This window comes from Bufo bufo, chromosome 1 (assembly GCF_905171765.1).
Source record: "Bufo bufo chromosome 1, aBufBuf1.1, whole genome shotgun sequence".
NCBI classification, from domain to species: Eukaryota; Metazoa; Chordata; class Amphibia; order Anura; family Bufonidae; genus Bufo; species Bufo bufo.
The window spans coordinates 149,693,276-149,706,057 of record NC_053389.1 but is presented as its reverse complement, the minus strand read 5'-3'; the positions used below and the strand labels follow the sequence as shown (position 1 = coordinate 149,706,057).

Sequence of the window (12,782 nt, the reverse complement as noted above, 5' to 3'; positions counted from 1 at the left end):
CAATGGCTTAATTCTGGAGGTGTGGCAATTCTTCATTTGAAGAATGCTGGGACAGACATACATATACAGGTGAAACTCGAAAAATTAGAATATCGTGCATTTATTTCAGTAATGCAACTTAAAAGGTGAAACTAACACATGAGATAGACTCATTACATGCAAAGCGAGATATTTCAAGCCTTTATTTGTTATAATTTGGATGATTATGGCTTACAGCTTATGAAACCCCAAAGTCACAATTTTGAGGTACCCTTTGCTCAGGGGATATGGATTAATTAGCTGACTACAGTGTGACACTTTGAGCCTAGAATATTGAACCTTTTCACAATATTCTAATTTTAAGCTGCATTAGTGCAATTCCTTTTAATTTGTATTACTGAAATAAATGAACTTTTGCACGATATTCAAATTCTTCGAGTTTCACCTGTATATATGCGCTTAGTGTTAAAGCAGATGTTGGGACGGGTATGTTGCTCATCATCCAAGCTGTTGTTTGCTGTCAGGGAATGGAAACATCCTTGTTTATATCCAAATATAAAAACCTGGCTTCTAAGATCGAGTTCACACTTACAAATATTGAATAGCAGAAGATCTTTCCATTCTACCTTATCTCTGAGTAGGCTTCACTACTGGTTTTGGCTCACAATAACTGATGGAAATAACTGACCAAATAACTGAAGAGTGAACTCGGCCTATGGTCCCTTTCAGATGAGCGAGTTCCACGCATCAGACTCGCAACGCGAGTATGCAGCAGCTCCTGTCCTAACCTTCCAGCACTGACAGGGTCTCATAGCATTGTATTGATTTATTATGCTATGTAACCCTTACAGTTCTGGAATATACTGGATAACACTGACAAAATGTCAGTGTCCTCCAATACATTCCAGAACTCTAAGACTCTAAGGGTTAGGCTACTTTCACATTAGCGTTTTTTGCGTATCCGGCATGGATCTGCAAAAACGCTTCCGTTTCTTCTGTAATGGTGGAGAAGAAGACTTAGTAGTTCTGTAGAGAGGCTGTGGGGACTGTGCACTGAAGATTTCTCTGATGTTGTCAATCTTTTGTTTAAAGAATGTGGCAAAGTCCTCAACTAAGATAAGAGGTGATGGTGGGGGCACTGGGGGATGGAGAAGAGAGTTAAAAGTGTTAACAAGTTGTTTAGGGTTGTGAGACAGGTTAGATATGAGAGATATGAAGTAGGCCTGTTTTGCAGCAGCAAATGAGGATTTGAAAATAAGGAGGGATTGTTTGTATGTGGTGAAGTCTTCCCTGGAATGGGATTTCTTCCATCGCCGATTATCACCCCTGGAAGCTTATCTCAGTTTTTTAGCCAGGCTAGTGTGCCAGAGTTGTCTGTAGATTTTTTGGGTTTTGTTGTGTGTGAGGGGCGCAACAGAGTCCAGAGCTGTAGTTATTGTGCTGTTATACGGAGTGGTGGCAGCATCTGCGTCCTGGAGGGAACATATGGTAGAGAGTGGCAGAAGAGAGTCAGAAAGCAAGCAAAAGTCAAGATGTTTAAAGGGGTTATCCAATTTCTCAAACAGCCCCCCTCATGTTCAAGGCCCCTCACAGGTAATATAATTACCCCACTCCCTGCACCGCTCCCGATCCCCGCACCGCTGCTGATGCTTCTCCCTGTACACCATCCGGTGTGGGAAGCAGCCAATGGCAGACGGGGACGAGGACGAGCCTCCCTAGCCTCCCCATCTGCCATTGGTTGCTCTCCCCCAACACCGGATGTTTTCATCCTTGTACAGGGAAAACTAGCAGCGGCAGTGTGGGGACCAGGAGCAGTGCGGGGAGCGGGGTAAGTATATTACCTGTGAGGGGCTCGGCACATGGGGGGGCTATTTGAGAAATTGGATAACCCCTTTAAGATTCCTGCAGGGGTGTGTTAGTGTGTGGACCAGCTGCAGAGACCAGTGAAGAGAAAGTGAGTAGGTTGTGATGGTGGTGGGGGAAAAGCGATAGAGAGCAGAGGCGGGTAAAGATAAGATCCAGAGCGTGACCACCTCTGTGGGTGGGAGTGGAGGACCACTGCAAGAGGCCGAAGGAGGAAGAGAGTGCTGGAAGCTTAGAGGTGGCTGAGTGGCAAGAGTAAATAGGGATGTTGAAGTCACCCATGATGATAGTGGGGATGTCAGAAGAAAGAAAGTGTAGGAGCCAGGTGTTGAAGTGGTCAAGAAAGATGGTGGTTGGGCCTGGGGGTTGGTAAATGACAGCTACTTGGAGGCTGGAGGAGGGTAGATGCGAATAGAGTGTACTTCAAATGAAGGGAGCATAATGGAAGGTAGCAGTGCAGTTGGGCTATAGGAGCTGATAGAAGACCAACTCCTCCATCATGTTTGCTGCCGGGGCAGCGGGTGTGAGTGAAATGAAATCTGCTATAAGAGAGTGCAGCAGGTGAGGAGGTGTCAGAGAGTGTCAGCCATGTTTCTGTTAGACCCAGAAAGGAAAGTTTGCGAGAAATAAAGAGGTCATGAATATAGGAGAGTTTATTGCAGACAGAGTGAGCGTTCCATAATGCTCCTGCAAGAGGGTCCAAGGGAGCAGGGATCAGAGGAATGGTTATCAGGTGTAACTGGGGGTTGCAGAAATTTGTAGAAGGAGATCGGTAGTGGGAGGTAGATGTGATAGTGGGGATTTTCTGAGGGGGACCTGAATTTTGAGAGATATCACCAGCAATAAGCAGAAGCAGAGAAACTGTTGGTAGGAGTAGGAGAGGACATGAGGTATCTCTGTGTTTCTGGAAAGGAAGTGTTTTATGTTGCCAAACAGGTTTGTGTAACCGGTCAGATGAGTAGGTAGCATGGAGGGAAAGATAAATAGGTCCTTGCATCATAATTAGCCTCATAAATCAATATAATGCTATGTGACCCCCGTCAGTGCTGGAAGGTCAGGACGGGAGCTGCTTCATACTCACGATGTGAGTGGCTGTTTGAGAAATTGGATAACCCCTTTAAGATTCCTGCAGGGGTGTGTTAGTGTGTGGATCAGCTGCAGAGACCAGTGAAGAGAAAGTGAGTAGGTTGTGATGGTGGTGGGGGAAAAGCGATAGAGAGCAGAGGCGGGTAAAGATAAGATCCAGAGCGTGACCACCTCTGTGGGTGGGAGTGGAGGACCACTGCAAGAGGCCGAAGGAGGAAGAGAGTGCTGGAAGCTTAGAGGTGGCTGAGTGGCAAGAGTAAATAGGGATGTTGAAGTCACCCATGATGATAGTGGGGATGTCAGAAGAAAGAAAGTGTAGGAGCCAGGTGTTGAAGTGGTCAAGAAAGATGGTGGTTGGGCCTGGGGGTTGGTAAATGACAGCTACTTGGAGGCTGGAGGAGGGTAGATGCGAATAGAGTGTACTTCAAATGAAGGGAGCATAATGGAAGGTAGCAGTGCAGTTGGGCTATAGGAGCTGATAGAAGACCAACTCCTCCATCATGTTTGCTGCCGGGGCAGCGGGTGTGAGTGAAATGAAATCTGCTATAAAAGAGTGCAGCAGGTGAGGAGGTGTCAGAGAGTGTCAGCCATGTTTCTGTTAGACCCAGAAAGGAAAGTTTGCGAGAAATAAAGAGATCATGAATATAGGAGAGTTTATTGCAGACAGAGTGAGCGTTCCATAATGCTCCTGCAAGAGGGTCCAAGGGAGCAGGGATCAGAGGAATGGTTATCAGGTGTAACTGGGGGTTGCAGAAATTTGTAGAAGGAGATCGGTAGTGGGAGGTAGATGTGATAGTGGGGATTTGCTGAGGGGGACCTGAATTTTGAGAGATATCACCAGCAATAAGCAGAGAAACTGTTGGTAGGAGTAGGAGAGGGCATGAGGTATCTCTGTGTTTCTGGAAAGGAAGTGTTTTATGTTGCCAAACAGGTTTGTGTAACCGGTCAGATGAGTAGGTAGCATGGAGGGAAAGATAAATAGGTCCTTGCATCATAATTAGCCTCATAAATCAATATAATGCTATGTGACCCCCGTCAGTGCTGGAAGGTCAGGACGGGAGCTGCTTCATACTCACGATGTGAGTCTGATGTGTGGAACCCTCTCATCTGAAAGGGGCTTTACAGTTGATTGTGTGCTACAATGTATCTAGTCTATCGAATCCTCTGTGAGCAAACTATATCACCAGCACATATCTCTCTACTGCCCCAGACTTCGGACTGATAGCTCTTAGGGCTCAAGCACACAACACATCTACCATGGAGGCTTCATTCAGAGCTTCTGTTGCAGATTCCGTCAAAAAGACAAGATGAAAAAGTGTTGCATGGAGGACTTTCTTGTCCGGTAAAAAAAAACATGATTCCGAAAGGAAACTGGACAGACTCCATTGTAGTCAGTGGAGCGTGTTCAGCAATGTCCGGGTGAGTTATGTGCGTGTTCCAGCACTTCTGCTATGTCCGTTGTTCTGCTCTCGCAACTGAATGGCACAACGGAAAAAAATAGCAGTGATGTGAACACAGCAGTGAGATTTGTGAGCTGTATTTGGTTTGCACAGATTTGTAACCACTGGTTGTAAACAAGAATCTTCCTAGTATGACAGCAAGCAGAGATGCGCCAAATTATTAAGATCAAAACATTTGATGCAACTATTTGGTAACAGAAAAGGAAATCTATGCCATCTATACACTCACCTCAAGAATTATTAGGAACACCTGTTCTATTTCTCATTAATGCAATTATCTAGTCAACCAATCACATGGCAGTTGCTTCAATGCATTTAGGGGTGTGGTCCTGGTCAAGACAATCTCCTGAACTCCAAACTGAATGTCAGAATGGAAAAGAAAGGTGATTTAAGCAATTTTGAGTGTGGCATGGTTGTTGGTGCCAGACGGGCCGGTCTGAGTATTTCACAATCTGCTCAGTTACAGGGATTTTCACGCACAACCATTTCTAGGGTTTACAAAGAATGGTGTGAAAAGGGAAAAACATCCAGTATGCGGCAGTCCTGTGGGCAAAAATGCATTGTGGATGCTAGAGGTCAGAGGAGAATGGGCCGACTGATTCAAACTGATAGAAGAGCAACGTTGACTGAAATAACCACTCGTTACAACCGAGGTATGCAGCAAAGCATTTGTGAAGCCACAACACGCACAACCTTGAGGTGGATGGGCTACAACAGCAGAAGACCCCACCGGGTACCACTCATCTCCACTACAATTAGGAAAAAGAGGCTACAATTTGCATGAGCTCACCAAAATTGGACTGTTGAAGACTGGAAAAATGTTGCCTGGTCTGATGAGTCTCAATTTCTGTTGAGACATTCAAATGGTAGAGTCCGAATTTGGCGTAAACAGAATGAGAACATGTATCCATCCTCTGATGGCTACTTCCAGCAGGATAATGCACCATGTCACAAAGCTCGAATCATTTCAAATTGGTTTCTTGAACATGACAATGAGTTCACTGTACTAAAATGGCCCCCACAGTCACCAGATCTCAACCCAATAGAGCATCTTTGGGATGTGGTGGAACGGGAGCTTCGTGCCCTGGATGTGCATCCCTCAAATCTCCATCAACTGCAAGATGCTATCCTATCAATATGGGCCAACATTTCTAAAGAATGCTATCAGCACCTTGTTGAATCAATGCCACGTAGAATTAAGGCAGTTCTGAAGGCAAAAGGGGGTCCAACACCGTATTAGTATGGTGTTCCTAATAATTCTTTAGGTGAGTGTATAATGTGAACACACCATTGCTTGATTTGGCTCTTACGAATTATGCTGCCACATGCGGAGTGATGTCATGTGACCCATCGGCATCTCTTTATATGGGGTTGTCCTACCATATATATTGGTGACTTCCCCTTGCCGATCAGCTGTTTGAAGAGGAGGCAACTCTCTATGTAGATTTGCCATCTATAAGGATGCCTTCCCACGCCACAGATTATGTTGCAGGAATTTCTGTGACTGAAAATCTGTTCCATTCACCTGAATGGGGCTTGCTGAAATCTATGTGCTTGCCGCCCCATTGAAATGAATAGAACTGATTTTCAGTCGCTGAAGTTTTTGCAACAAAATCTGCAGCATGTGAAGGCACCTAAGGTGGGGTACATTTATATTATAATTCATATTCATGTGCCAGTACGTTCACTCACTAAACCTTCCCCTGCCAAAGGCTGAGGGTCCCTGGGTTATGTATAGCTTCGGGGGGCAATTTTTTAAAATGATTTCATTGTACTCATTTTGGGCTAGAAATCGTTTTCTCTGTTGGAATTTATTAAAAATATTCAGCGTTCTGTTATAAAGGTTTAACTAATTGTCTATCTGTGTGAATCGTACTTTCACTTTCACTTTGTGCCAGCCATCTAATACCCATTTTCTCTAAATTACCAAAAGGTCATAAACATTTATTTTAGGCTACCTTCACATCTGGATATTTCATTCTGGCAGGCTGTTCCATCAGAGAACGTGCCCCCCCGCAGCCTCTGTGCCCAGGGCACGTACGCCGTCTGTCCCGCCACTGTAACACTACCCCGCCCATAGGCTCTCCTAGTGTCTACAGTTCTGTGTTGCCATTATCTGCAGTTCCATTATTAGAGACTGTCTAGACTGCTGGATTGTGATTGTGGTGTCGTTTGCCTGGATCCTGGATCCCAGCCATCTGGTCAAGTTTCCTATGCTAGAGTTCTGCCAAAAAAACCATAATCAGTATAAGTGACTGTTCAGACTGGACCCCTGCCAATCAGACACTTATCCCTTATCCTGTAGTTGTAATAGGACAACCCCTATAAAGGAACACATACTTACCAATGTTTCAGTTGGTAAAATTAAGACATCTAAGCCCCACCTCTGGGAAGGCCCCACCCGGGAAGACCCACTTATAGGTGGTGGGTGTATTAGCCCTGTCCATTTTTGTCCGGGGACAATGGAAATTTCCTGGGACTGTCTCTGACAAACTGGCCAGGACAGTCCCGCCAAATTTGGGACAGTTGGCAACTATAGTAATACCTGTTTGCTGTGGTTTTTACACAAAAGGCTGTTAAAAATTCCAATTAAAATGCTGTGAAATATGCTGCAAATTATGTATTTGAATCCAGGTTGGTGTCACAAACAGTATTTAAAAAAAAAAAATGCCACTGAAGTTTTTAATGTAGTTTTTTGAGCCAGAAGTGGGTTCAAAAGAAATGATAACTATAAAGGAAGGACTTCTACTTCTTCCTACTGGGTCCACTTCTGGCTTTGGCTCAAAAAACTGCATAAAAGGCTGCATGTGATACCTCCCTGAGGGTACTTTCACACATAGGTTTCTGCTGGTGGTATCCTACACTTTCAGTTTTATTTTGTTTGTTTTTTGTGTGTTTGTTTTTTCCAGTAAAACCACCAGCTTCAAAAGTTAGCTGAAGGTATGTGGGATATTTGAAACACAGTATACACTAGTGATTTTTGGCTCCTGTTCATTCTATGTTTTTTTTTTGTCTTTCTGGCTTCTTTTCAAAAATTGCAACATGCTGGAGCTTGTGGAATTTTTACATCATATTTTCTAGGGGAAAAACACCATGAAGAAAATACTTTATTATCTCCCTACTCCAGGAAAGGGGGTTTATGATGTGGGTGGCAAAAACCACATGTGGCCAAAATTAATTGCAAGTAATTTTTATAGTGTTTTTAATGATAAAAAAAAGCAGAGCTGGCATTTGCACTGCAGTTTTTTGAGGCAGTTTTCGGTTTAGTTTTTTGAACCAGGACCAGAAGAGGGTTGGAGGGGACTGACAGTTATAAGGATGAACTGAATAGGGTTGCAGCGAGACTTGCCGTGAATCCAGGATAGCAAAAAAAAAAAATATATATAAATCCAGCAGGGTTGGCTTTCCTTATGATTTTGGGGTTGCGATAGCTTGCGAGTTGTGCTGCGGCACCATTCAGCTCAATGGCTGCACTGCTAAATACTTTAGCAATCCTTAGTCACGCTCTTTCACACTAGCGTATTTGCAATCCGTATATGGTCCGTATTTTTTTTTTGTGTAGCGGAAATCTGCTGCTAATGTTAATGAAGAGGGCTATTCACCTGGGCTTACAATTTCCATCAGTATTTGAAATCCGCAGCACATCTTAGTTTTGTGCGTATTTGCTCCCATATACAGTGAGGAACAGAGGTATTTGAACATCCTGCGATTTTGCTAATTCTCCGGCTTAGAAATCATGGAGGGGTCTGAAATTCACATTGTAGGTGCATTCCCACTCTGAGAGGCAGAATAAATAATAAATAAATCAGGAAATCACATTGTATGATTTTTAAAGAATTTATTTGTCTTGCACTGCTGAACATAAATATTTGAACACCTGAGAAAATCAGTGTTAATATTTGTTACAGAAGCCTTTGTTTGCAATTACAGAGGTCAAACGTTTCCTATAATTCTTGACCAGGTTTGCACACACTGCAACAGGGATTTTGGCCCACTCCTCCACACAGATCTCCTCTAGATCTGTCAGGTTTCGGGGCTGTTGCTGAGCAACATGGAGTTTCAGCTCCCTCCAAAGATGTTCTATTCGATTTTGGATCTGGAGACTGGCTAGGCCACTCCAGAACTTTGATATGCTTCTGACGGAGCCACTCCTTGGTTATCCTGGCTGTGTACTTCGGGTCGTTGTCATGTTGGAAGACCCAGCCATGACCCATCGTCAATGCTCTGACTGAGGGAAGGAGGTTGTTGCTCAAAATCTCACAATAAATGACCCCATTCATCCTCTCCTTAATACAGTGCAGTCATCCTGTCCCCTTTGCAGAAAAGCACCCCCAAAGCATGATGTTACCACCCCCATGCTTCACTGTAGGGATGGTGTTCTTGAGATGCAACTCATCCTTCTTTTTCCTCCAAACACGATGAGTGAAGTTTAGACCAAAAAGTTATACTTTGGTCTCATCTGACCACATGACTTTCTCCCATGCCTCCTCTGGATAATCCAGATGCTCATTGGCAAACTTCAGACGGGCCTGGACATGTAATGACTTGAGCAGGGGAACCTTCTGTGCAATGCATGATTTGAAACCATGACGACGTAGTCTTCTACCGACAGTGACCTTTGAAACTGTGGTCCCAGCTCTCTTCAGGTCATTGACCAGCTCCTGCCTTGTAGTTCTGGTCTGATTCCTCACCTTTCTTATCATCAGTGATACCCCACGAGGTAAGATCTTGCATCGAGCCCCAGTCTGAGAGAGACTGACAGTCGTCTTTAGCCTCTTCCATTTTCTAACAATTATTCCAACAGTTGATTTATTTTCACAAAGCTGCTTGGCAATTGCCCCGTAGCCCTTTCCAGCCTTGTGGAGGTCCACAATTTTGTCTCTGGTGTCTTTTGACAGCTCTTTGGTCTTGCCCATGGTAGTATTTGGCATCTGACTGACTGTGGGGTTGACAGGTGTCTTTAAAGAGCTCAGACAGGTGCTACTAAGTTAGATTAATAAGTGGAGTAGAGGTGGACTTTGAGAGCCAGAATTCTTGCTGTTTCTCAGGTATTCAAATACTTATGTTCAGCAGTGAAAGACAAATACATTTTTTAAAAATCATACAATGTGATTTCCTGATTTTTATTTTTAATTCTGTCTCTCAGAGTGGGAATGCACCTACAATGTGAATTTCAGACCCCTCCATGATATCTAAGTGGGAGAACTTGCAAAACCGCAGGGTGTTCAAATACTTCTGTTCCTCACTGTATGGCCATTATAGCTTATGGGAGTGCATAAAAAATGCAGATATAAATCCTGATGAAATATGGAAGCATGATGTTAGTGATGGTATATCATCTGGAATCAGCGCCTATTCTGGAGCCAGAATATGGATGGAGTTTAATTCGCTCGAGTAAAAGAGGCCTAAAGGACGAACTTCTTCTATCCCACCCCTCAGATGTTACGTCACTAACTGTTTCCTGTTCCCTTCTGACAGAGTGTTAGCAGACGCTGTACCTACGAATATTGAAAGATGGCGAGAAATCTCATCAAAAACCCCTGTGGAGAAGGTAAATACAGAACAAAAGTGAAATTACCGGTATATACAAACAAAACATCTTCATAACCTGAAAATCCAGCTGGTACTTTCAGTTTCCCATCCCCAACTCCTGTGTCACACTAAGGCCTCAAGCACATGACCGTATGTATTTTGCAGTCCACAAAATGTGGATCTGAAAAATACGGATGATGTGATGTCCGCATTGCATCCAATTTTTTTGCGGATCCATTGTCTTCAATGAGCTTGCGGTTTGCATTTTGCGGCCAAGAATAGGACATGTTCTATCTTTTTTGAGGAAGGGACATACGGATGCAGAAAGCACACGGATCATCATGGGGTCTTGCGACTTTTTTATGACAAAAAGTGGCATGGCGCTCTTAGTAAATGACCCCCAATATGTTTGCCATAAAATTGGCAGACCATCTATTTAAAATGTATGCCAGCTGCTTTCATTTTCTGGTGTACGAACCTCCTAAGGATTCACCAAAATCATTAAAAATCATGTGGCGTAGCGTGGGTTGCCAGCTCCCGGGGCAAGCCAAAAATTGCCCCCCCCAGCCTGTGGGCACGCCCCTTTTAACAGAAAATGTAGTAGATCACTTTCAGTCCTATGTAACACCACACATAACACAGTTATAACTCTCTGTGTACAGATAATGTAGTAGATGTCACCTGCAGTCCTATGTAACACCTCAGATAACACAGTGATAACTCTGAGTACAGATAATGTAGATGTCACCTGCAGTCTTATGTAACACCTCAGATAACACAGTGATAACTCTCTAAATACAGATAATGTAGTAGATGTCACCTGCAGTCCTATGTAACACCTCAGATAACACAGTGATAACGCTCTAAATACAGATAATGTAGTAGATGTCACCTGCAGTCCTATGTAACACCTCAGATAACACAGTGATAACTCTCTGAGTACAGATAATGTAGTAGATGTCACCTGCAGTCCTATGTAACACCTCAGATAACACAGTGATAACTCTCTGAGTACAGATAATGTAGTAGATGGATGGGAGGCCCCAAAATTCAAAACATGCACAGTGTGACCTGAAATCTGGGACCAGGATGCGGCAGGGTGGGCCAAATTCTCAATCTCCTCCCCCAACGCTACCGTGAAACACAGGGCCGATCCTAGGGTCACAGGCGCCTGGGTGCAGAAATATTTCTGGCGCCCCCACATGGGCGTGGTTATCTTACTAACTCCTCCCCTTTACAATGTTTCTATGGCAACAACTTCAGCCCCCAACTTCAGCCCCACGAATCGGCGGCTCGGCTGCTCGGCTTAAAAAAAAAAAAAGTCAAAAAAAAAAAAGTCAAAAAAAAAAAGTCCCGGCGGCTCGCTCGGCCAGGGCCGGACTGGGGATAAAAACCAGCCCTGGAAAAAGTTGCACACCAGCCCCACAGCATTGCGTCATTATTTACTTGTTTATAATAGGAGAAAGCATTCATTTTAAAACACGTGTGTAAACACGAATATGAACTTTGCCCCACGATAGCTCTTTTGTAGAACCCCCATAAAAACTTACAGTTACTTGACTTGGCCCTTGGGGATCTCGGACGCCACTTCAACACTTTGGCCGGGGGCTCGGCGGAGCTGATGTTGTGCTTTAACCTAATGAGAAAGATTTCATAATAAGGATTTGGAGAAAGGGCAGAGGGATAGCAGAGCAGGGAGAGGCTGGTGCTGCTACTAGGGGGTCATACCATGGGGGAGTAATAAAGCCCACCATAATGCCCCCCCAGTAGTAATAATTCTCCTTATAATATGCAAAACATTTGTAATGCCCCCAGTTGAGCTAATGTTCCCATAATGTGCCAATATAAAATACCCCTTCTCAGTGCCCCCGTAGATGACCCCCATAGTGCCCCCCCCTTCCCCATAGTACCCACCATAATGTGTCCCAGTATAAAATGCCCCTATACAGAGCCCCCATATAAAATATCTTCTTTTTTAGCCTCAGTAGATGCCCCTATAGTGCCCCCCAATAATCTGCAGTAAGATGTGCCCCCATAGATGCCCCCAATCATGTGCCAGTAATAAGAGCCCCCCCACCATCATGTGCCAGTAGCCAGAGCCCCCCCATATCATGTCAGTAGCCAGAGCCCCCCCATATCATGTGTCAGTAGCCAGAGCCCCCCATATCATGTGCCAGTAGCCAGAGTGCCCCCAATCATGTGCCAGAAATAAGAGCCCCCCCACCATCATGTGCCAGTAGCCAGAGCCCCCCATATCATATTCCAGTAGCCAGAGCCCCCCCATATCATGTGCCAGTAGCCCCCCTTATGTGCCAGTAGCCCCCCTATGTGCCAGTAGCCCTCCTTATCATGTGCCAGTAGCCCCCCTTATCATGTGCCAGTAGCCCCCTTATCATGTGCCAGTAGCCCCCCTTATCATGTGCCAGTAGCCCCCCATATCATGTGCCAGTAGCCAGAGCCCCCCCCATATCATGTGCCAGTAGCCAGATCCCCCCCATTATCATGTGCCAGTAGCCAGAGTGCCCCCATATCATGTGCCAGTAGCCAGAGTGCCCCCATATCATGTGCCAGTAGCCCCCCATATCATGTGCCAGTAGCCCCCCTTATCATGTGCCAGCCCAGTAGTCCCCCCTTATCATGTGCCAGCCCAGTAGTCCCCCCTTATCATGTGCCAGCCCAGTAGTCCCCCCTTATCATGTGCCAGCCCAGTAGCCCCCCTTATCATGTGCCAGCCCAGCCCAGTAGTCCCCCCTTATGTGCCAGCCCAGTAGCCCCCCTTATGTGCCAGCCCAGTAGCCTCCCTTATCATGTGCCAGCCCAGTATTGTACCTATATAAAAAAATAAAAAAAAATAATACACTT

The 12,782-nt window shown here is 44.8% G+C and overlaps 1 protein-coding gene across 4 annotated transcripts in view; it reads left to right on the top strand.

Moving 5' to 3' along the window:
• Positions 1 to 12,782, top strand: part of LOC120999504 (F-box only protein 2-like) — a 45,525-nt gene that overhangs the window by 16,618 nt on the left and 16,125 nt on the right. For 3 of the 4 annotated variants that reach the window (XM_040430445.1, XM_040430426.1, XM_040430435.1), the window contains exon 2: positions 9,867 to 9,939. In XM_040430445.1, the coding sequence (XP_040286379.1) occupies positions 9,903 to 9,939 (37 nt within the window). In that variant the 5' untranslated portion in view covers positions 9,867 to 9,902. Of the gene's footprint in view, positions 1 to 2,907; positions 2,927 to 9,866; positions 9,940 to 12,782 lie in introns of those variants that run through there. The other variant, XM_040430454.1, reaches the window with a different exon arrangement.